Genomic DNA, 24,157 nt, shown 5'->3' with positions numbered 1-24,157 from the left:
TTGCCTGCAGCCCTGTGATTGGTGGAAAGCCCAACACCGCCGCCGCGGTCGCTTCCCACCACCTGCATTGGCTGCTGACAGTTGGGCTCCGCCCATTTCAAACCTTGATAAGCAGTTGCCTTTAGAAGCTAGCGCCCTTTTTCCTGATGACGACCGCTTGTGTTGTGATCGAAACGTCGTAGTTTTTTTTTTATATTCTTGGTTCTTTCGGTAAAGTCACGTAGAAGGGAAACAATCAAATAGTTTTTGGTTCATCTTCTTGGTTCTTTCGGTAAAGTCACGTAGAAGGGAAGTAATAAAATAATAAAAATAAAACATAATAAAACAATTTTCACGACGTTTCGGCCACAACGCAAGCAGCCGTCCTCAGGCTGCTTGCGTTGTGGCCGAAACGTCGTGAAAATTGTTTTAAAATTGTTTTATTATGTTTAATTTTTATTATTTTATTACTTCCCTTCTACGTGACTTTACCGAAAGAACCAAGAAGATGAATCCCTGCAGTCACGAAAGCTTTAAATCGAAATCTAGTTTTTGGTTATTTTCTTTGAACCAATTTACGTGACTTTACCGAAAGACCCAGAGAAAATGAATTCCTGCAGTCACGAAAGCTTTAAGTCAAGAGTTAAACACGTTCATTGAATTGAGCAAGGTTATTATTGTAGGCGCGTGGGGTTTAAAGGAAGCGTTTGTAGGGAATTCCGAAGTGCAGGAGTGCGAGGGAAGACGCAGACAGAGACGTGGTGGGTGACGACTTGCAGCGTGTGGAAGAATCAATGTCCAACGTCCGTGGGAGCAGTAACCGTGGCAGTAGCGACAGAAGAGTGCCAGGGAGGCGACTGACTGCACGTGAACGACAGACTGGAGTGTCTTCTTGGTTCTTTCGGTAAAGTCACGTAGAATAGAAATAATAAAAATAAAACATAATAAAATAAAATAATAAAATAATAACATAAAATAATAAAATAATATTATATAATAAAATAATATAATAATAAAATAAAATACTAATATAATATACTAATATAATATAATTCTCACGCTGGAGTGATGTGAGAATGTTGGAGAAGTGCACAATGCACTGTGACCCCGCGACCCGAGATCGATTCACAGCCACAAAAGTATCGCCCTGGAATGGTGAAGTATGGTCAAACAACCCCCCATGACCAACACAGTGTGCGGAGGCTTTCATTCAGCGTTGAATTGACAAATGGCTGCACATTATTATTTGTATTTACGTACGCATAGTGTGTGTTTATATAGCGATGGTCTGTGTTTACAAAGAGATGCATGTCTTGTTGAAAGCCTGTAATCGTGTTGTCAAATCACAACCATATGTGACTTGCGAACGCACAATGTATCGCGAAGAGGCTGGGCAATCGGTGCCTTCTTGTTCGATCTACGTGACTTTACCGAAAGACCCGTAGAACACGGAGAGGTCACCGTTTAATATTCGCGATCGCAGCCTGAATAGTTCTAGTTCAAGTTCATTTATTAGGTATAGCCCTGTGAGCCATTCGGCTCTTGAATCGGGTGCAACCGCAACAAACAAAAAACAAAAACATAAACAAAAAAACATCTTTAAGTGAATATGTGACTAAGTGCAAACAGCAAATCCAAGAAAAGACAGCAAAATATTGCAGAAAAAAACACCGTACACCAACGCTGTGCAAAAATCCCATTACAGTGATCTCCACATTGCGAGTATAAAACAGCCGACGCGCGGCATCTGCGTTCGCTCTGCGGCTGTGCGACACGTCGCCGTCGTAGAGAACGCCATCGATCGCACCGACGGGTCGAGAATGAACGAGAGCGAGTGAGTGAATGAAATGAAGACCTCGTGAGTCACCTGCTCTGATCGCCGACTCACCTTCGAGCTGCCACGCCGAAGGGGGGGGGGGGGGCAGGGGGGGGCCCTGCCCGGCGAGTTTCCGTAGCGCGCGCCTGGTCTCCGTGTGGGGGGCAACCCCCCCCCCTCTCCACAACTGGGGGGCCAGGGGTCGCGATCACAGCAGGCTGTGTGTGGTCACGGCTCCTCCTGGCCGGGTTGGACGCTGCTGATGGAGCGGATGTCGCCTGGCTGTGCAAGACGAGCACACGCGATACTCGTGACCACAATAACGATCGTAAATGAGTCAATAATAATCATAATAATGGAATATATTTATCCTGCAAAGTCTTTCAGTCAGCAGTCGATTCATCATGGCTGATGATGATCAATCTTACTGAGGCTCAAGACTATTTTTCATTCCAGAAGGATCCAACATTCGGATCGTTTTGTCCAGCTTCATCAGAAATTAAAGTTTGGCTTCATACTGGGAGGAAACCGAAGATCCTAGAGAAACCCCAGCCGCAAAATTCGAGGGGAATGCCACTCAGAGGTTCGCGCGAAGACATCCAAAGCACGACGCAAACTCTGTGGTTGAAACATATATGTGGACTAAGCACAAACACTTTATCGAAGTGATTGCACGAAAGAATGAAACACAATAATTGATAAAAAAAAAGTATGACGTCGTCGAAACTTATGGCCACCTTTGATTCCCGCTCACGGCCAACACCAGTGACGATCGTTTGATCCGGTCCCGCGCCTCCCCTATGTCTACTCAGCCTCAAATGAATACTTGGTGTGGTGTGTAAACATCGCCAATAGAGAGACAACGGCGGCCGAGCGTAGTGTTGGCCACCCACCCTCTGGTGTCCCGTGGCGGCCTTCATAGGTGCTCGTGAACGCACTTGCCCCAACAGTCTGCCGAGGCTATACGGGAGATCTTTGTCTTTGTTTTTTTGCGTGTTTTTATTTCATGCCAACACTGGTGTCGCGTGGCCATCACGTTGCGTTCTCACACGATGTGAATGATGGAAACATCTAAACGTCTGAATGTTTAAATATAAAATCTGAAATTGGCCTTACAGATCCTGAAACCCGAAATGTTTTAAGACCAAAGTTCACTCCGAGGACGCGGATAAGCGTCTGATTCTGATGCTAACAATGCATGTGCATGCATTTTGTATTTCGTGATCATTTGCTAATTTGTTCGACGGGGTGTGTGTGTGTTAGTTTGCCGTGGGAATTAACATGTCTGCAGAGCTGAGATAGAAATAGTTTTAGCCTGTTTCGTGTTGTTAACGCCTTAGAGCTAAGGTGGAGAGCGTTTATGTATTCGCTGTGTCCATGCGTTCCACGGTCTACCCATTACAAGAGGAGGCACGAGAAATCATGGGAAGATGTTCCAAATGTGAACGAAACTTTCGCGTGAACTTTTGTTGCCATTAAAAACCTACGATCTTAAAACTGCTATCAAATTGATCAAACTGTTGCGAAAAAGCTCGGCTGGCTTAAACAGAGCAATACAATTCTATACGATTTGCAATCATGCAAATTAAAAACGCGTGTTGCAAAAGAATTCGTGATTTTTTTGTTTAAATCGGAATACATTCAGGCCGGATTGGGATTGCACGGCGAGGTGTGAGTGCCACGTGACCCCAACCTTTGCGTTCATTGCCTCGTGTGAGTATATGGGCTTCTATGCGCAAGACCACAACACTCATGAAGTGTATTATCTTGTTCGTCATGACATTAAATTAAAATCAGTTTTTTCCCCCGTATTAACGCGACTGCGAATATGTACGCGACGTTCAATGGTGAAAGTATAAGAAACAAATGTGTCCATTATGTAACAACAAACACATGTCCATATGCTTGTGTCGTGAAAATTAACGATTTAAGAAGACATGAAAGATACAATTTTAGTGAAATGTGCACACCCAGCCTTCCTACTGTGGCGCACGTGTTAACAATTAACGTCCCAGTGTGGTTTCATTTCACATTTTCGCTGTGGTAGTGGGAATGTGTAAGATTTTGGAAGCCAAGGTGTGTGTGTTCTGTGTGCGTTTCGTGAGTGTGTGTGTGTGGGGAGCGGTGGCGCAGTGGTTAGCGCTGCGCTACAAATCTGGAGACAAGAGTTCAATTCCCGATCGCGGCCAACACCAGTGACGATTATCTGAATCGGTCTTGGGTTTCCCCTAGGTCGATTCAGTCGCAAAGAAGCACCTGGTGGGGTGTGTAGACATTGCCACTAGGGAGACAAAGGCGGCCACGCGTGTGGCTGGCCACTCTCCCCGTGTGCCGTGCCGGCCTTCACAGCCGCTCGCTAACAGCACTTGCCCCAACAGTCTGTAAAGGCTCTCCGGGGGATATTTGTCTTTGGGTGTTTATCGTCCATTTCCGGACGATGATGTATTGCTGTCGATGTCGAACTACGCAGACAGCGTCCTGCGGATCCCAGAGCGCGACTCGCAAACTCGCCCTGGTGTGTGTGGACGAGGGAGCCGATGCCTTGCATTCACAACCACAGCTATTTCACGCACAAGACAAAGGTCCCCCGTGTAGCCTGTTGGAGCGTTAAGTCACAGAACCTGACAGCTTTGTGAGGCCTTCATCGAGCAGTGGATTAACCATGGAGGATGAAGCTTTTACATTGTTTTCAAGCTGGTTCTGCATTGCTATCTATTTTTTTCTGAAGCAGATGTGTGTACTACGTTGAACTTCTTTCGCACCGTACGTTGCCAACCGTGATAAATAATCGGAGGTGTGGGGGAAGGACAAATAAATTAAACACCAAAAGCAACGCTAAAGAAATGCGTTTTCAATCTAGATTTAAACAACAAGAAAAACAACTCGCATGACGGGCACACTGTGAGAGAGAGGGGAGGTGGGCGGGGGCTTCAATCCAGCAGTGGTATGACAGGGGGCTTGCGACCGTGTTCGACGTTTAAAAATCAAGCCGACACGAGCACGGGGCTGTGTTTCCCGCGTTCGCGAGCGTTACGGGTTTTCGTGCCCGTCGGGTGACACCGGGAACTTTGGCAAAGGGATACATCTCAGAAAGTTGGGAGAGGGTTGGAAATTTTCGTTAAATAAATATCTGAAATAAATAAAGAAACCCTCTTTCCCGTAAACCGAGAGAAATGTGAACGACTGTGCAGATTTTGAGATTCGCAGGAAGGAGTGAGTAACAGCAGACTCTCTGCAGTCGTCGCCTTTGTCTTGTTTTCATGCCGTGAAGTTGGACCGAGGCCATGCGAACGCGCGGGACACGCTAGAGTTATTGTTGTTGTTGTGCTGCTGCTGCTGCTGCTAGAGTTATTATTATTATTGCTGTGCTGCTGCTGCTTCTAACAGAACAATCGCCAGTCCGAGGTCCCTGTGCATCGCGAAAACCTCCCCGATGGTACGCACGCCTTCAATATTTGTCCCATTGCGGAGAGGAATATGAGTAGCAATATAAATCAGCAGACGATAGCTCGCCTTTATATATCAGTCCCTCCAGATAAAAAATGATATGTAAATATGTATTTACACTTCATCATTGCTCCTTTGAGAGGATGGATCCATTCAAAATATTTACCGTCAATAAATATGAACAAAGCCTTAAGTTATGCAGAGATTGCTGGAATTGTACTGAATTATGCTTATCTTACGCATTCCGAGAAGGTCGAACGGTTATTGAGAAATCATCTCAACACAGCTCAAATGAATGACAGATTAGCAACTTGTCCAAATGTTTGCGAGAGTCGGTGGCGGAGTGACTCAGGCGTCAGAAACAGAATTGTGGTTGCGACCTTAAGTTTCAGCCGCCTCTGATTTACGCTGGATGCTCTACTGCAGTGAGCTGATGGACTCGGCCCGGATACGAATGACTGCACAAAAAAAACAAACGTAACGTTAAATAAATTTTAATTCGATTTGTCTCCATTTATAAATTGATCGCTATGCATTGAGCATTTATCTGTAGTCCGGTTTGTTAAAACTTACCTCCCAACCACCCCCCCCCCCCTGCTAATGTTTGGGGAAAAGGCCACCCAAACATATCTCAGAAAGCTGTTCTGTCATGTCTGCTTCTGCGGGCCGTTCTGCAACAGGCAAACGCCGTTCTGCGAGGATTCAGAAAGAAAAATGTCTCACCCCGGTTTCCAACAGGAGACTTGGATGACGTCCGTTTGGAAACAACATCGAGATGTCGACGCACAGCAACAACGTAAATCTCACGTGGAGGTGATCAAGCCGAATAGCCGCGTCAGGAACAGCAGGGTCGTGCATCGCCGTGATGTCCCCTTCTTATTATTTGTGGATCGGACATTGCGTCGTTATACGTTACACGGCCTGTTCTGGATGACCACAGTCGCGCACGGGAGAGTTTTCGTTATCTATTTGTGTATCAGGTATCCGCATCTGCCACGGTTTGTGCGCATGCGGATTAGGGCGGACCATGCGCTTCGTGGAAGATCAAACCCAGAGATCTTCTGCGTTGGGTCTTTCACAATGTTGGCGTGGCAGTGCGTACGTAGGTATGTGGAACTTTTTTCACGCCGTACGTAGCGAACCGCGCTAATCGGAGGTGCGGGCAGCTCGAAGCCGGCAAGACGATCGGTAGAGGTTCGGCGACGGGCAACTGGTTCTCGATGTCTGGGCTCGAGACCGTTCCTCACTCACACGCTGGTACCGCTGTCGAGTCCGAGTTGTGGCAAGTTGCTCCACACGCAACACGCGCGGTGATGTCTCGATGACGAGCGGGCTCGTGGAGGGTCGAGCGTGTCACAGGTGGCTACGCCTGTGCGTCACAGTGTGCGTCACAGTGTGCGTCACAGTGTGTGTCACAGTGTGTGTGTCACAGTGTGTGTGAGAGTGTGTGGGAGAGTGTGTGTGAGAGTGTGTGTCACAGTGTGAGTCACATTGTGTGTGAGAGTGTGTGTCACAGTGTGTGTCACAGTGTGTGTCACAGTGTGTGTCACAGTGTGTGAGAGAGTGTGTGTGAGAGTGTGTGTCACAGTATGTGTGAGAGTGTGTGTGAGAGTGTGTGTCACGGTGTGTGTGAGAGTGTGTGTCACAGTGTGTGTCACAGTGTGTGTCACTGTGTGTGTCACAGTGTGTGTCACAGTGTGTGTCACAGGTAGCTACACTTGTGCGTCACAGTGTGCGTCATAGTGTGTGTCACAGTGTGTGTCACAGGTGGATACACGTGTGACAACCTGACACGCGCGGTTGTTGCCCATCCGAACAACATCCAGGCTCGCCCCCTGCTTAGCCTTTGAGGTCTGACAAGATCATGCTCGTTCCGGCTGGTTTGGTCACGGGTGCACGCAGACCATGTGCAGTTTGCCAGTGCTTAGTTTCTGAACCTGTTTTCAATTGCACATAAGTGCGCACGATAAAATATTCACACGCAATAAATAAATTGATTAATTTGATTAAAAATGCTGAGTGTTATTGCTCCGTTCTCATGTTTGAAGTTGGAACCAAACTTCTGGGCTTTATTATGTTGGCTTAGAAGTACGTGTCCCAGTGCCAGTTACTTTGGCTGTATTATTCATCCCGCTGGGATTGCTGAACCCCAGGGGATGGGAGGCTAAATCTGTCTCAGCGTGGGGGCGAGGTGTGGGGGGGCAGTGGGAGGTGGTCTGGGGTTGGGGGATGGATGGGGGTGATCTAGAACCAACCGAGGCGTTTGAACGCCAGGCAAATAATTTACTGCCTCCCGTCTCTCCTGCCAGAGAAGTGGACATTTCCGCACTCAACCGTTTGGTTATAAAAGCCAGCAAGGAGGCAGCGTTCTTCACACAGCAGACACCGCGCGACCGTGAATCGAAGCGCCCTCTCCTGCAGACAACCACCACTTTTCACCGTGAGCTAAGTCCGTGCTGCCCGAGGATTTGGAATCAAGATGAGAGCGCTACTTTTCATCGGCTTCCTTGTCTGCTGCCTGGCAGCATTTGACCTTTCCCAAGGTACCCATACAGACTCGAGCGTTTAATAATTTATTCATGTGAAAATGTTACGAAGTCTTCTGTTCGGAGCGGTGGTGCAGAAGTTTAGCGCACTGCACTGTGAACCTGGCTACCCGAGTTCGATTTCTGGCCACGGTCAGCATCAAGGGGCATATGACATATGATACATGTGAGACATGTGTTATATGGGACACGTGATACATGTATAGCATAAGGGAGGCATTCATCCAGAGGTGAATTGATCAAAGTATTTGAATAATTAAAAATGTGATCCAAATACTTTCCCGTTAGAAACCGGATTGTTGTAAAATTTGAATGCAATCATTCATCTCTGTTCCTCACAGGACTCACTGATTTTGCGATGTTTGTATTTAGTAAATAATTACATGAATTATTTGACATATTTAAAAAACAAACATTCGTGATATGTACATTTGATGTGTGCACTTTATTGTTTTTTTACAATGCCTATATTTCATTGCCATATTTTCTTTGTATGCATGTACGAATGGTGAACGTCTTTCGCATCGTACGTAGCTAACCGTGATAATCGCAGGTGTATGGCATGGGCCCTGGTGCAAGACATGACATGGGGGCCCTTTGTCCAACCGTCTTAGTAAGATGCCTGGGCCCCTCCAGTCCGTGGGGCTCACGCAGTTGCACCGCCTGCACACTCGACATCGACGCCACTGCTCTGCGTGTCTGGCTCTGTAACTCAAGTCCCCTTTGAGAAATAGTCTCTGTCTCATTGAGTTCTCAACTGGTTAACTAATCCATCAAATGATGACGATGATGCGCGTGGTGATGTGCTGAGTCTAGCGGCACTGGTTTGTGTATTCCTGGCTTTGTGGTGTTGTTGGTGAAGGTTCTACTGCCGCCCTTGGCGTGGTGTGGATTTAATCGGTACGCAGGATGATCCGATTACAACCACCAAACCAGAATAAGTGGGACAGATTCTACGCTCTTCGATTACGTTTGACCGACTGTTAAGCAGGGCCTCGTGTAGTCGCAACCACACTCCGTTCTCACAGTTATTGCATCTGCAATCGAACCCGGGGCACAGCATTTGCGATACTGTTTGTAAATCGTGTCTTTTTTCTTCCCGTTGCTGTGGTGCACGCTCATGTCTAATATCATTGGAATAGGCGCGGTGTGTATGTGTGTTTGCGTGGGGAGCGGTAGCGTAGCTGTTGGCGTGCTGCGCTATGAACCCAGAGACCCGAGTTCGATTCACGCTCACGGCCAGAAACACCAGTGACGATGATTTGAACCGGTCCTGGACCTCCCCTAGGCTGACTCAACCTAAAATGAGTACCTGGTGCAGTGTGTAAACATCGCCACGGAAGGGATAAAGCCGGTCTGGCGTGGTGCTGACAACAGCACTTGCCCCAAAAGTCTGTTGAGGCTGTGCGAAGAACCTTTGTCTTTTGTCACAGTGAATCTACCACCTTCATTCTCTGGTCCTCTGTAAAATATGGGGCCATTGCTTTCACAAGATTCAATCGCATTTTGAAAATAAAGTGAGTGAGGCATTAGCAATCAGTTGTGCATCTATAGATGGAGCTCCTGGTACTGTACTTACCCAAGTAACCCCCCCCCCTCCACACCGCAAGAGACAATCGTATCAGTGAGATCCCGCACGAGTATAGATTAAGGTTGATAGTTGACCGACCCATCAACATTTAGCCCGGTTTCAATTTGAGCTCAGATAAGAGACTCTCAGTGCGAAGTGGGGGTCAAGATTGCAGACTCTCAGCTCACAGCGGCGAATACATCCTACCTCTCTGTCTCTAAGTGAAAGACCTAAGTTTAAAATCACTTGAGAGCCCTCTGAGACAAATGGATATTTCTCAGGAGGCTGCTGTGGTGCCGTTAGCTGTGCATCTTGCACGTGAGTGAGTTGCAGCTGTGGTGGTGGTGGTGGTGTTGGAGGAGGAGGAGTGATTAATGATGAATATGATGAACAGCAGGATAAATATATTGATGATAAAGAGGAGGAATTGTTGATGATGTCGATAATGACGACGACAACGGTGATGAACGCTACGTTGAAGAGGGAGTACTCGGTCTAAGTCAGCAGACTATCGTTCTGTTTAGGGACATTGTCCTAGTTGTGGGGTCATACAGGTCAGTCCGTGTGCAGCATCACGATCATTCCACGAAGCTGATGGTCCACCCGAAGCCGCATCCACTGCACAAACCGTGGCAGATGCGGATACCTGATGCACACATGAAAAATAAAAAAATATCCAGCAGTGTGCGACTGTGGTCATCCAAAACAGACGTTACAACGTGTAACGACGCAATGCCCCGATCCACAAATACGAAGGAGACATCGTCAGAGCGATAGTACACTCCACTACTGCCCCTAACCCGGTCGTCTGGCTTGACCACTTGAATGTGAAATTGTAGCTGTCGCTCTGCATCAACATCATCAGCCGTACGAAAGAACATCACGATCCATGGGTAAATATCAGAGATGGCGCTCTCAGACATTGATGTGTGGTGGCATCTGGATGATTTCGGTGGTCCGCAATCGTTGCGTTTACAACCAAAACCCTGACCGTAAATCTACACTGGACTCTTTTTTCTTTTCTTTCTGAACAAAAATAGATAACAATACAGAACCAACTTGAAACAATGTAAAAGCTTAATCGGCCATGGTTGATCCATTGCAGGATGAAGGCCTCCTATGGCCGTCAGGTTCTGTGACTTTACGATCAATCTCGCTCCTGCACGTGAGCGGACTAATTCGTTCCATCTCGTCCATGGTAGACATTTCCCTCCGATTAGCACGGTTTCGCTACATAAGGTGGCGAGATGTTAGCTACTACGCCTGGTATACAGGAGGTCGTGGGTTAGATCCCAACCCTGACATCTTCATAGTTGGAGTTTGTGTGGCTCTCTGCCCGCGGTCGCGTGGATTTTTCCCCGTGTCCTCCGCTTTTAGAATGATGTGTTTAGAGCATTTGGCTGCTTTAAATTTCCACACGATAAGCCACTTCGTTGAGCCATCATTTGTGGCCAGGTCGCGTCTGAAAATAGCTATATAACTCCGTGGGCCTTACCTGGTAAAATAAAAAAAGTCTGCAGTTTCACATTCCCTGCGTGTCTTCTTGCCTCGATCTGTCACTCGGCCGATCATCTCGGCCACTCGGTCATCGTCCCGTCCAGCGACGCGTCCTGCCCAGGCTCGCTTACCGTTCTTCACGGTCACAATGATGTGTGTCCGACTTGCGTACATTCTATAGTCCACGTGTCCCTCATTCTTAGCTTGGAATGAGGACACTTGCTCATTATGAGCCCAGGGAGGAATGTTGGTATATCGTAGGAATAGTGATCGTGAGATTCTACCCACGACCCTGTCTCGTTTTTCTGACCGTTTCTCCTCCCTGCATGCACCGCTCTCTCTCTCGCTCTCTCCTGCAGGAATCACCATCGCCATGCAGTCGCGCTGCCCGTGTCGCCACTCGCGCAACGTGCAGCCCAGCACCATCAAGAAGCTTGACATCTTCAAGCAGGTCAACTGCCCCATCCAAGTCATGTAAGCGACGACGATCCTCTTCTACGCATGCGCACGATGGCAGCAGCTACACGTTGCCTAAACGCCAGTGTCGAGGTCTGCTGGCCACGAACGAGAGGGCTTCAGGAGTGATCTCGTGTAGTTTTGCTGTGGCTCCGCCATCGCAGGAGCGCAGACTGCAGTCGGTTTGCTGCGTGGTCCATCGTTCGGGTTGCAGTCCCAGAGCCGCACGGTCTGTGCCTCGTGCCTTCACGTTTCCACTCGTGAGGTGACGACTCGGTCGGTTTGGTGCAAACGAGGCGACACGTCGCAGTTGACGGGCAACTCCGGGTTCTCCGGGGCAATGTTGTGAGAGAGAGACAAACTCACAATCGCCGTGCTTAAGTGGTAACTGATTCATCTTCTTGGTTCTTTCGGTAAAGTCACGTAGAAGGGAAATAATAAAATCATAAAAATAAAACCTAATAAAATCATTCTCACGACGTTTCGGCCACAACGTAAGCAGCCGTCCTCAGGTGACTTTACCGAAAGAACCAAGAAGATGAATCCCTGCAGTCACGAAAGCTTTAAATCGAAATGGTAACTGATTGTCACGCGACCGTGCTGATTGGCTGTGTCGGGTAGAGGTAGGTTTTATCACACATTTACGCGATTTAATGCAAAAAAGAATACGTTACCATGAATATTGGTCGCGAAATCATACGTGTTTAATACAGGAAGACTTTAATTTGAGTATATTGCATTGTCTCCCAACTCCGAATGGAAATCCAATGTGTGCTCGTGTGTAGAGTTAACGGTGTTCAACTCTTGACATTCCCAATATTCCTCTGTGTAGTCACAATTAAAATAATTTCAGGAAAAGCCACGGACGTGCGTGGACTCCGTGAGGAGCCTTTGGAGGTTAACAGCTGATGGGCAGCTATGAGAGCAAAACCATTGACATATTTGCAAGTAATGGTGTTTTTTTCTCTGGTTCGTGTCTGAATTGATCCTTTGATCCTTTGATCAATTCAGCCAATTTCTGCATTGCAGGTTCATCATGGTTCCATTCGCATTGTATTCTGTTTATGAGCTATCGTACCATTACAGACAGACAGACGGGCACCGCTAATGTATAAACACTTGCAACCTTATATACACGTGACTCTTTTGCCAGTATCAAGATATTAAGATGTAACTACTCTTAGTTTTTTTCGGTAAAGTCACGTAGGTAAAAAAAATAAAATTTAAATTAATAAAAGTAATAATAGAAATAAAATAATAAAATAAAACATTTACTTTATTTTATTTCTATTATTACTTTTATTAATTTAAATTTTATTTTTTTACCTACGTCACTTTACCGAAAAAACCTAGGAGTATGAATCCTTGCAGTCACGAAAGCTTCAAATCTAGAATTAAGATGTAACTATTTAACCAGAGCTATTAATTAGTTGGTGTTTGCATTGCCCTTGTACTGTTTGCCTTTTGGAAGCCTTTGATCTCGCACTGGTGGGGGTGAGACAAAGCAATGAAAGAGGCTGTCTCTGGTGCAGGCTAATCAGCTTCAAGGACAATGCTTACACGGCCAAAGCATATTTGTCTGCATGTTTTACCACAAATCTGTGTGGTTAATGCAGACTTGATGCCTTGTAATACTGTAGGTGTCTATTTGGTGTTTGTACACCGTAACACCTCCTGTATTCACGGCAGAAACGGTAAAAATTATTTCTTTAATTATTCACTTTCAACCTCAGGAGGAAAGTGTCCCCCCCCCCCTTATCCCCCTAAATAAATAAACACTTCCTTAAAGCTGTAGAGCAGACAGACAGGACAAATATCTCACGAACAAATGTGTAACCCCCGGTGCAGTTTCACGCTGACCCTTGCCACAAAAGGAACGGTCGGGTCGCTTGCTCTCGAGGTCATAGGTCACGGGGTCACGCCGAGCCGCCCGTGAGTTCGTGGCAGGGCACCGCAGCTCAAGGCCCTCCCGCCTCCTCTCTCTGTCCCGGTCGGCCGCTTGGCTGCTTCCACGTCATCCTGTGCCAGTGAATCTCCAGCCCAAGCACACACCGGTCACTCATTGCAGATTTACTGCTGTTAACGTGTAAATGACACGAAACTAAAGCGTCCGCTCGTGACGGGCCCCAGGACATTCAGAATCAGAATCTGTATTCATACTGGAGGAATCCGATGAGCTATAAAGCTCATTTGTCACAGACGTCCACTGCTTGGATGTTCGACCATCGTGCATACAGGGTGTCATAGAGGCTGTTGCGGGGCCACGTGGCAGGCCTGTGCAGAACGACGCACTGTTGTTGTGCTCCCCCCGTCCATGCCGCAAGCGTTCACCAACGCGCACCGACCATCCGTTGTCCAGACGACGCCTCTCATGCAGTGCACGTCGAGGGCGCCAGGGCGGTGAAGGACGCGGTCCAAGTTGCCAACGCGCTGCGCGTGCGCTACGTGTGACGACGTCGCGTTCACTCACTCCCTGCTGCCTCCTTGTTTTGTTCCCCCCCCCGCCCCCCCCCCACCAACTTCACCCTGCTGCTCTCCTCCCCCCGACCGCCCGCCCGCCCGCCCGCCTGCAGCGCCGTGCTGAAGAAGACGGGGGAGCGCGTGTGCGTGAACCCCAAGATGCGCTGGCTGCGACAAGTCACTCAACAGATGCGACGCTAGGGGCGGGCAGAGCGCGGGATCTCGCTCCTGAGTCTGAACCCGTCGGAGTACCCCCCAACCCCCCGCCCACCCCCTCCTCCCCCCACCTCTCTGAGCTTTCAAAACTTCCCGGATTGCTTCTCCCCAACCACTTGCGTCCGCTTACCCTCGGGCTCGCCACAAAAAAATGTCCGCGTGCTCTCTCGTACGCGGTGGCGCGGCTACGGAGTGTGCAGGTGGAGCAACTGAGCCGGGTGGGGCCCAGGCACTGGGTTACAAAGGGGGGCTGTGTGTGTGTGGGGGGGGTACTTTAGAAGGGGCCCCCATTTCATCCCCTTGACCGGGGCCCATGCCCACGGTGCTACTACACGACCGCCCTTGCAGCCACTAAACCGGGGTCCTCTTGCACCTCGCGTTCTTCCGTGCTCCCAGACATTCTCCGCCTCGTGCCTGTGAACCGGCGGGGTCAGAGGCAAGGGCTGGAGGATCGCACAGATTCGTGAAACCCCCAAACCCATTGGGCTGTCAGTTTGTCAGGAGGTGGCAGTACAACGAGCGGGTTTGTCAATCCACTTCCTGTTGCAGAGCTGTGAGTGTTAACCCTTTCATGTGCAAGGTTGGCTTTTCTCGCAGAACTCCAGTTCCCTCCCACACAAAGCCAAAACAGCTGTCCATGGAAATGGCCAACCATCCCAGTGTAGGACCCTCTTAAAAACGGAGCCTTGAAACTCGGTGATACTTTCGTTGATAGGTAAATAAATAGCATTGTTATTATCATCATCATTGTATTTGTAATGATCTCTCTCTCTCGATGCTAAGAGCAATCTTTCCCTCTCCACCGCACGGCAAGCAACGACAGATATCCTCCAATAGCCGTGCAGGCAGTGTTCTTTGCCACAATAGCTCAACGCACAATCGCTTCTCCCGTAACACCCACGTGTGTACGGCGAACGTCTTTCGAAACGTCCGTAGCCAACCGCACAAATCGAAGGCGCTCAGAGGCTGCCTGAACGACGACCCCCCCTCCATCCTTCAGCTCGCCTCTGCGCGCCGTTGAAAGGCTCCACATAGCGCGTGGCGGCCCAGACTGCTGCAGGGGTGGCCTTTGATGGCGTTTGCCTCGTTCGATCACCCCCCCCCTACACACGATCCCCCGATTATATCGGCGCTGCGTGGTTGCTGCCGCGTGATTTCTTTCACGAGAGGCGAGCTCTGTGTCTGACATGAGCCAATGGAATTAAATTCTGACAGATTCCTCGAAGGTCTTCGCGGATTCCCCGTGGCTTCACTCACCCGCGTGGCACACTCGGTGCCGCACTCGTGTACATTTCTCCCAACTCCACGTCTTGCGTGCTTATTTTTTAGTTGCTAATTCCTTCCCCTTGTCAGTGCCGCGGCAGGGAGTATCTGTTGGGGACTCTCACGGGGAGCAGTGCATATCACCCCGTGCGTGTCAAGAGAACGTCCCGTTCAAGGAGATAACGCAGAACTCCTCCTGCGATCCGTTCAAGTGGCTTCTTCTCCACCCACGGGGTGATTCGCCTTGCCGCACTCACCACTGCAGTGGAATGTTGGTTTCTTGACAGTTAGACCCCGTCTTTGTGTTAATTGCTAGAGGTGGAATTTAGCTGAAGTAAGTGGACAAAACACACGGATAAAATATAGTAGGGCTTTTTTGTTTGTGCGGTTATTAGGAACCGCGATGATCCTTGCTAACTTGGTTTAAACACGGGCAGCCGAAATCTGTATTCGAACCCAGGGTCTCAACAGTGCCGACTCAGCGCTTCGTGCTCTGAGCCGGCACTGCTGAGAACCTGGGTTCGACACCCGACCACCTCGACGCTTTCTATTTGTGTCACTATCCTGCGCGGTGTTCAGCGCAAATTAACATCACTTGCAGCGAGCTTAGCCGCGTATCACCTAGGAGTAAAGCCGATCAGCTTCATCATCCAGGTTCGCATTTTGCCGAACGTTCTCGTGACGTCCTTGGGAAGGTTTTCGCCGCTGTGCCGTACGGCTGCCCGATCGCGCTGTGCCGCGTGCTGTTCGGTCGGCACCGCGTCCTGAAATGGGCTCCCGGCGCGTGCAGCGTGGCGTCGGCCAACACGCGGGCGCAACCCAGCACGAACGCGAAACCGATGTTCGGTGCGGTTCATGCGGTTCATCGAGATCAGGACGTGGCTCTGTTGTCGTCGGTTCCCGTCGGTTGGCTTTGACAGATGGACACCGCGTCCGCTCTGCAGTGCCTCAACTTCCCCATCCATCCTCGTTGTTTTCATTGGGGATGAAAGTAAAAGATGCATCTTGGCGTGTGGCAGGGGGCAGGGCATTGGGGGGGGGGGGGCGTGTGGTGGGGTGGCGGCGGGGGGTTCAGAGAGGGGTGGTGGGTGGGTGGGGTGGGCGGATGCAGAACGTGGACCTCTTGTCAGAAAAACAACATGAAGATTTACGAAGGCGGCGAAAAGAAGAGGCGGACGATGTTTGTGTTTGCAACCGCCGCGGGGTGCGACCTGCACACGCCGGCGGTGGCCAAGCGGAGCTGCTGGCGTTCGTCACGTCCAGCGAGGCTGCACGGCGCTTCCCCTCGTAACGATTCCAACTCCCAGCGCGGCAGCGGAACTGTTGGGGAAATCTTCTTCTTGGTTCTTTCGGTAAAGTCACGTAGAAGAACAGGTCTATCCAGAAGACAGAGTCATTCAGACTCTGTCTTCTCGATAGACCTGTTCTTCACCTGAGGACGGCTGCTTGCGTTGTGGCCGAAACGTCGTGAGAATTATTTTATTATGTTTTATTTGTATTATTTTATTATTTCCATTCTACGTGACTTTACCGAAAGAACCAAGAAGATGAATCCCTGCAGTCACGAAAACTTTACATCAAAATGTTGGGGAAGGTTTCTTACCGCTACTGTCCACCCAGCAGCAATCAATGGCCGAATCACAGTTAATAATTATATTTTTTATATGTAGTTTCATTTATGCCAATTGCATTCCAAAACGCTGTACTTTCATTTGAGATTTATATGGGCCAATTGTATATTCGTTAGTCCACGATGATAGGCATATCATCACGTGTGGCGGGGTAAAGTTGTGGGGTGCTCCCGACCTCGGCCGAGACGTCTCGCCGGCGTTCGGGGAGTATAGGCTACACAAAACCCATCCAGCATTGGCGAGCAATTCCAGGGCTGCAACCTTTGACCTTTACAACATCAGCGCAGCCCAACGGGAAAATGGATTATGAAGGATACGTCTAAGTAAAAATAAAGGCTGATGCACTTTTCCGGTCATTATAAAAGTCACAATAACGTTGTTATTTTCGGTTGCTTATTAACCATATGCCATACATCACGATGGGGGCAATCAATAAGGTCAAACGAAGCTGAAGCAGCAGCATTCGTGTGTATTTAACTTTTCTAACTTCTCCGCCACTGGCAATAAATTAAATCACGTAAATTCCTCAATCAATCTACTGATAAATTAAGCCCCCCCTACCATGCTGTGCTGGTTATGAAGATGTTTCTGGCCAGACATCACCACTCTGGCCAGTCCGGGTTGGTGAAGGAGCGGTTCACTCACGACTGAGGTTAGCCACGGCCGGGAGTTGAACTCTGCATGCCGGTTTTAGATCGCAGTACGCGAACCATTGCACCAGCGCTTCACATATATACACACGCACGTGTATTCGTATGTGTGTTGAATTTCTTTCGCACCGTATGTAGCCAACCGTGCTAATCGGTGGTGTGGCGGAGAGACAACAAACTAAACACAACAAAGTGACTTTACCGAAAAAACTTGCAGTCACGAAAGCTTCAAATCTAGAAATAAACACAACAAGCAGTTGTCAACAAATTAGTTTTCAATGTAGATGGTTTAAAAGTGCATTGCTCCAGTGGCTTCCGAATATCAGAAGGAAAGACAAAAAACATTCTCGGGTCCCATACCGGCCACGACGCAGTCATCGGCGAAAATAAAATGTCAGCAGAAATGGCCAGATATATTTTAAGACATTGTTGCCTTCGGGCAAAATGTGCAAGCCCCAACCTCTGGCGATCTGCTCCGTGCCGTGTGAACGTCCCTATAGTTGAATGTACTTGCAGCTGACCAATATCATTCGTAAATATGATTCCACTGAACTGGTGATGCTGGTGCTGCTGCTCATGGTGTGATTATAAAAAAATACTAGCTTTTGCAATGGAACAGATACGGAGTGAACATGGAACGCTGAGTCAACGCTGGGCCGAATGGTTCCAATCACATGCCAACGTCGACCCAACGTTGGAATGTTTGCTGGATAATGTCTTTAGCAATGTGCTTATATCAAATCACTCTTTTAACACGTTCCTCAAATATATATTTTTGTCACCTATATATATTGGAAAATATATATTTCATATTTTAAAATGAAAATTTAAATACTCTACGATACACACTAAGCTACGATTCACTGACACTTTGTCAACAATGTACGGACAAAATAAAGTACAGTTAACCAAAGCAACTTGAACACATCATTACATTGACACATTTTAATTGTTCTTGGAAGGAAGTTTTCAAGCTCGTTTAGAGAAATGTGTGTTTGTGTGTCGATATATACTCAAAGTCGTTGTCGACAGTACTGGTCTACTACGCTACGACACATTTGCCATTGCGTCGCTATGCAAAAACAAACTCATGAAATTAGCTATGAAAGGCGCGACTTAAACCGTAATGAAAATCCACACGTGTCAAATTTGGAATGATTCTTCGCTGAAGAAATCGACCGCGATTTGAAGGCATTCTCACGTACCATTAAAGAGAGCGTCGTCAACTGCAAATCGGCATCAAACCTTCTCCTCCACTTTCGTGGGGTACCGCAGAGATACATCCACTGAATTTTCGAAAGGCAACAAAATGTATCAATCCACGGCCTGTGAATGCCTTTGGTGGAGCGTCCTTCATTGCCAGGGCCCCTGGGCGACTGAAGGCCACTGGTGGCCTTTCGTGCGGCCCCTGACGTGCGGCCCCCCGACAAATACACAACACGTGACAACGCCCCCCCCTCCTCCCAATATCACCGTGCTGCTGTCAAACCCCCCAATGGGTTCACACCGGCGATGTCTTATTGGCAAACGTGGCCCTCGTCTGCAAATGTGTAAAGAACACTGACCTGGTGTCACCACTCAATGGCCTCGATGGGCGATCAGAAGGGTGACCTTGCGATCCACGGTTCGGTTTGCTCCACAGTCGCAGGTGAAACTGTCCCTTTATCCTCCTGGCTGAGCTACGTTCATATGAGCAAGGCTGAGACAGTTATTTTTTAAATAACAAAAAACGCACACATTTTTCCGATGTTGACAAAGCGTTGATTTTGAGATGCAAACACTTTCACAAGTTCCGCATGTACGTCCGGTTGCAAGCCTTTTATTTAATTGAATTCGGAGCTAAGCAGTCGATGGGCTGGAGCAGAAATCGGTACCTCCTAAGGTCGCAATCACATCGTTAGTCACACCGATTCATGACTACGGCCGATACAGAGTGAATTACTCGATAACCCCATGCACTCGTTTTAAATAGTTATCGCGCAATTCACCGTGTCATGCCACCTCACCCAGATGGTACCGACAAAGTAAAGCATCTGGTCTGGGGCTCATGGCCCGAAGCTGTTTTTACACTGTTACTAAAAAAGAAAAACTCTGGCAGATCCCCTGTGCATATTCGGATGTAGATTACCGCATCCATCACAGTCATAATTGTAATTGTCGACACAGTTATACTTCTAAACACGTCACTGTTTTGTATTATCTGAGCCATATGAATATATTCCGAATGAATGTATTGGTAAGTTATATTAAGGTCATTATCTTTGAAATGCAGTATACATGTAAACACGGTATCATTTCTGTATGAAAAATAATAAAGGTCATTTTTAATGTTTGCGTTAGACGTCACCATTGATGATGAAAAGCACCTGGGTGCTCCGATGGGTTTAGGGTTGTTACCGTGTCGTGTTGTTCGGCGTGATGTCTGACGTTTTGTTCCACGTGCTGGGAGCTTCTTCAGGAACTGCATTAGTTCCGTTCCTGAATAAGCTCCCAGCACGTGCAGCAAAACGTCGGACATCGTTCCGAAAAACAACATGCGGTAACAACCCGAAACCCCATCAGAGAGCTACACAGCGCAACCGCGAACATGTGCACCGTGTAATCTGGGTGCTGTAATTCTTGCATGTCGCTGATTAATCTGGGTGCGGTGGGCCACACGTGTGATCCAGCATGTTGAAGACAAGGGTTGGTGGCTCACACTGAAATGTGTTCATGAAGATGGCAGCACAGAAATTGCATCCGTGCACCTACCCTTCCAGAGTTATCTCCTCGTGTGTGTGGTGGGGTTTGTCCAAGCCCTCTGGCTGCCTACCACAAGAAGCGAGACACTCCGCAAAATGAAATTGGCCAATCATCACAACGCAGGACCCTCCTGAATAACAGTGCAGAGACTCACTGAGACTCTCCTGGATAAATACAACGGCAATTGTATTATTTGTCGTCATCATTATTGTTGCAATATCACTGTAAAGTTTAATGAAATTGCAAAGGGAAGTTCCACGAGCCATATTCACTGGATGGTATCGGCACTGGACCGTACACAATCGTTAGACAAGAACTGCATTCAAACTTAAAGTAATTTTTGTTGGTTAGATCGCGTAAATATAAATGCGTCGTTAAACCCACCTCCACCCGACATCAGCTAACCAGTAAGGTTTTTAACGTAAACAAAACATGCCAATTCGTTACAGGTACAGCAGTGTGGTGGAGAGTAAACCCACTACAACATTTACAATTCGAGTACTAGGAGTTTACTTTCCAACACTCCGGTGTTGGACTCATTAATTGGCACGTTTGGTTAACGTGACAAACCTTACTAATTGGCTGTGTCAGGTGGAGGCAGGTTTAACGACACATTTATATTTATCCGCTCTAACCCAAAACAACTTTAGAATGGATAATATTGGTCGCGAAAGCCTACCCGTTAAACTGCATTCATTGCAACATTTAGCTTTTCGTCGGCGTTAATGTCGGGGTTACCACGTGTCTGGGTTTGGCCCAGACAACCTGGGAAATTGACGCCTGTGATCGGGTCATAGTAACTGATTCGTGCCGAGATGTGGTGGCATTTTGCTGAACTTTATCACAATTTTCTGCACAGTTTCGACAGATCTAGGCTTATTGAGACGTATATGTGGGTTTGGTCTACGGCGGAAAATTTGGCAAACCCAAGGTTTGCGTTTCATGGCAAGGATGAGGATTAAAGGGGCGAGTCTGGGTTAGAGTTAGGACTGGGACTTGGGGTAGGACTGGGGGTTAGGCACTGGTGTAGTGTGAATGTAATGGACCCTGGTACAATGAATTAATTGGGGCCCAATTCAGACCTGTGGTATTCGGTGCATTTGTACGGCCTGTCCACTTGATGGCTACGCCACTGGACCTGGGGTTCTGGGTAGGGTGACAGTTATTGTTAGGGGTAAGGATATCGTGGTGTTAGAGTTGGGGGAGGGGGAGGTTGATTCTTACGCTTGTGATTAGTGGTTGAGTGGGGTTGAAAGTTAGGTCTAGGGTTGTGTGAAACTAAAGGTTGTGATTAGGGTTCTGTAAGGAAAAAGGTTAATATTAGGGCGTATTATTGGTGGTAGTGTGGTGTTGAAGGTTAGAGTTAGGATTAGGTGAGGTTAAAGGTTAGGGTTTGAGTTATAATTAGTGGTAAAGTGAGATTTCCATTCAGGTTATTATAATGAGTGCTCGTGTGAGGGTTCTGGTTAATGTAGAGTTTGAATCAGTGGCAGGGTTGAGTCAACAGTGAGGGTTAGGGTGATGTATGTACTGTATGTTAAACTTCTTTCGCACCGTACGTAGCAAACCACTCTAATCGTAGGTGTGACGTGGTAGGTTCGGGTTCGTGTCGGTTGCACCTCCTAGGAGCTGCGCATGTGGTGAGTGTCGGTGCCAGAGCCGCCGCAAGCCGGAGCGAGTTTAAACATTCTTACACAAACAACGCGCGCAATACACACAACCCATTCGTCTCGACAGTTAGTTAAGTGACAGCACGAAAGGTGATGTGTATAACAAACAAAATAAATTATCGCCTTCCCGCCCACGACACAATTCAGGACATTTACTGCTTGTGCGCTTTTGGGCTGAGTGGTCAAATTTCCTGATCTCGTCCAAGAACATAAAGCACGCAAACTCCGATCATCCTCGCAGCGGATTTTGGCTCGCCATCTAAGATGACCACTGCATCGGGAGCTTTCAGCAGAGCTTCTGTGGCCGTCTGGAACGCTCTTCCTTCTAATATATTCGGAAGCCACTGGAGCTATGCACTTTCAAATTACCTCAATTAAAACGAATTTCTTTAGAACTGCTTTTTGTGTTTAATTTGTTGTCCTACTCTCCGCAACTCCAATTAGCACGGTTGGTTACGTACGGTGCGAAAGAAGGTCAACTTACATACAACAGGCGATTTTTTTTCATGTTTCGTTTCGTGACGGAATTGTATTACCTTTTTTGGGAGAGCGGTGGCGTGGTGGTTAGCGACGTGTGTTAGGAATACAGCGACCGGAGTACGATTCCAACCCACGTCTAATGTCAGTGGTGAGTGATACGTGAACCAGTCCTACGCCAATCCACAGTGACCAGCGTGGTGAAGTATGGTTCAACAACTCCCCATAACCAAACTACATGGAAAGGCCTTCATGTGGCAGTGGATTTGACAAATGGCTGCGCATTATTAAATACTTTAATCCCTCTGACGCTACACCCTGGGTTTTTCCAGGTCTTGTAGGGCTGCCTATTTACTTTGGCACTTGCTGGGTTTATGAAAATGTCATAAATCACAGGAAAACAATACAGGAATATGAAACTATTTTGTTGAGAAAGAAGTTCAACATACACACGTACCACGCCCGGACTCATTTGTATCCCTCGTGGCAAAGTTTACACACCGCACCAGGTACTCATTTGACACTGAGTCGACCGAGGGGAGGGCCCACGACCGATTTAGATAATCGTTATGACTTGTGTTGGCCGTGAGCGGTTAATCGGAACTCGGGTCGCCAGATTCGCAGCACAGCATGCTAACCACTGCGCCACCGCTCCCCACGCAAAATAACAAACACGCTCACAAAACACACACTGACATCATAAAGCATGGTCGTTGCGTTTCACTACGAATGCTCACAGCGCCACCAAGCCAGCTTCCTGCTCAAGTGGCCTGCCTACAGCTTGCATACACACAGCCCTTTTGTCAATCCACTTGTGGAAGATATTTGTCGATACTTCTCCACGCTGATCTGTACATGTTGGCGAAGGCGGGCAGCATAGATAGGAAGAGGGTCCTCTCGATTTTCAAATGAAATGAAAAATCTAAAAGTCGGGCCGAGATATGACAATTTGGACGTCACTGTGGCAATGGTCTCGCAGTGACACGTGGCATCAGCAGCAGCGTTAAGACATTGATGTGAATTTCCTACTCATTTGGATACGAGCCAGAAATCCTAAAAACACTTGACTTTGTCCTTATAAATTCCAATGAATGTTGACATCTGAAATGCATCCCTACCCCGCCATTGTACTGGGAGGATTCAGGCCTCTTCTTGCAAGAGCCAGAATTGAAAAAAAATTATCCTCGTTGGCAGTTTGGCGTCGGTGAAATATTCCTCAATAACAACTCAACAACAACTCAGGACCGATTCGACAGAGACACCGCAGCCCGTACCCAGACCCCTCCATCCCACGCTGCTCCCAAGTCGACGGAATTTAGTTTTCTTTCATCATTTTGCAACAAAAAAACCGAACAAAAAGTCAACACATTCGTCAATAATTAGTTGATAGTTTGACCAATTGCCTTCTCTGCAGCTTGGAGAGAAGCCAGACTGAGACTGGTTGAATAATCGTTAGAGACCGCACTATATCCACGATGGGGCTTGTTCTGAAGTCTGCATCGTTTCGATGAAACAGCCATCGTGCAATGCAGTATACTCTTAATACGTGTAAATAGTATATCACTCCATGGCGCTCTAAAGGCCACATTGAGAGACAGTTGGAAATACCACGCCTGCAGTTTAGACATCAACGCAGAGGGAAGGCAGTTTTCACAAGGGCCCCTCTTGAAAGCCAGCAACCACCACCATCTCACCTCCTCCTCCACCTCATCTTTGCCGGGTTCACTAGGAGTCAAT

The 24,157-nt window shown here is 47.8% G+C and overlaps 1 protein-coding gene across 1 annotated transcript; it reads left to right on the top strand.

Annotated features, from left to right (window-relative positions):
- Positions 1-7,562: 7,562 nt before the first annotated feature.
- LOC144934108 (stromal cell-derived factor 1-like) lies at positions 7,563-16,273 on the top strand. Its single transcript, XM_078859512.1, has 3 exons — positions 7,563-7,785; positions 11,215-11,329; positions 13,885-16,273. Exons 1-3 carry the CDS (start codon positions 7,722-7,724, stop codon positions 13,970-13,972), a joined length of 267 nt encoding a protein of 88 aa, XP_078715638.1. The 5' UTR covers positions 7,563-7,721; the 3' UTR covers positions 13,973-16,273.
- Positions 16,274-24,157: the final 7,884 nt, after the last annotated feature.

The sequence above is a fragment of the Lampetra fluviatilis genome, chromosome 9, assembly GCF_964198595.1.
Source record: "Lampetra fluviatilis chromosome 9, kcLamFluv1.1, whole genome shotgun sequence".
In the NCBI taxonomy this organism is placed as follows: domain Eukaryota; kingdom Metazoa; phylum Chordata; class Hyperoartia; order Petromyzontiformes; family Petromyzontidae; genus Lampetra; species Lampetra fluviatilis.
The sequence above is the reverse complement of the archived record's forward strand: the minus strand, read 5'-3'. Positions and strand labels throughout refer to the sequence as shown.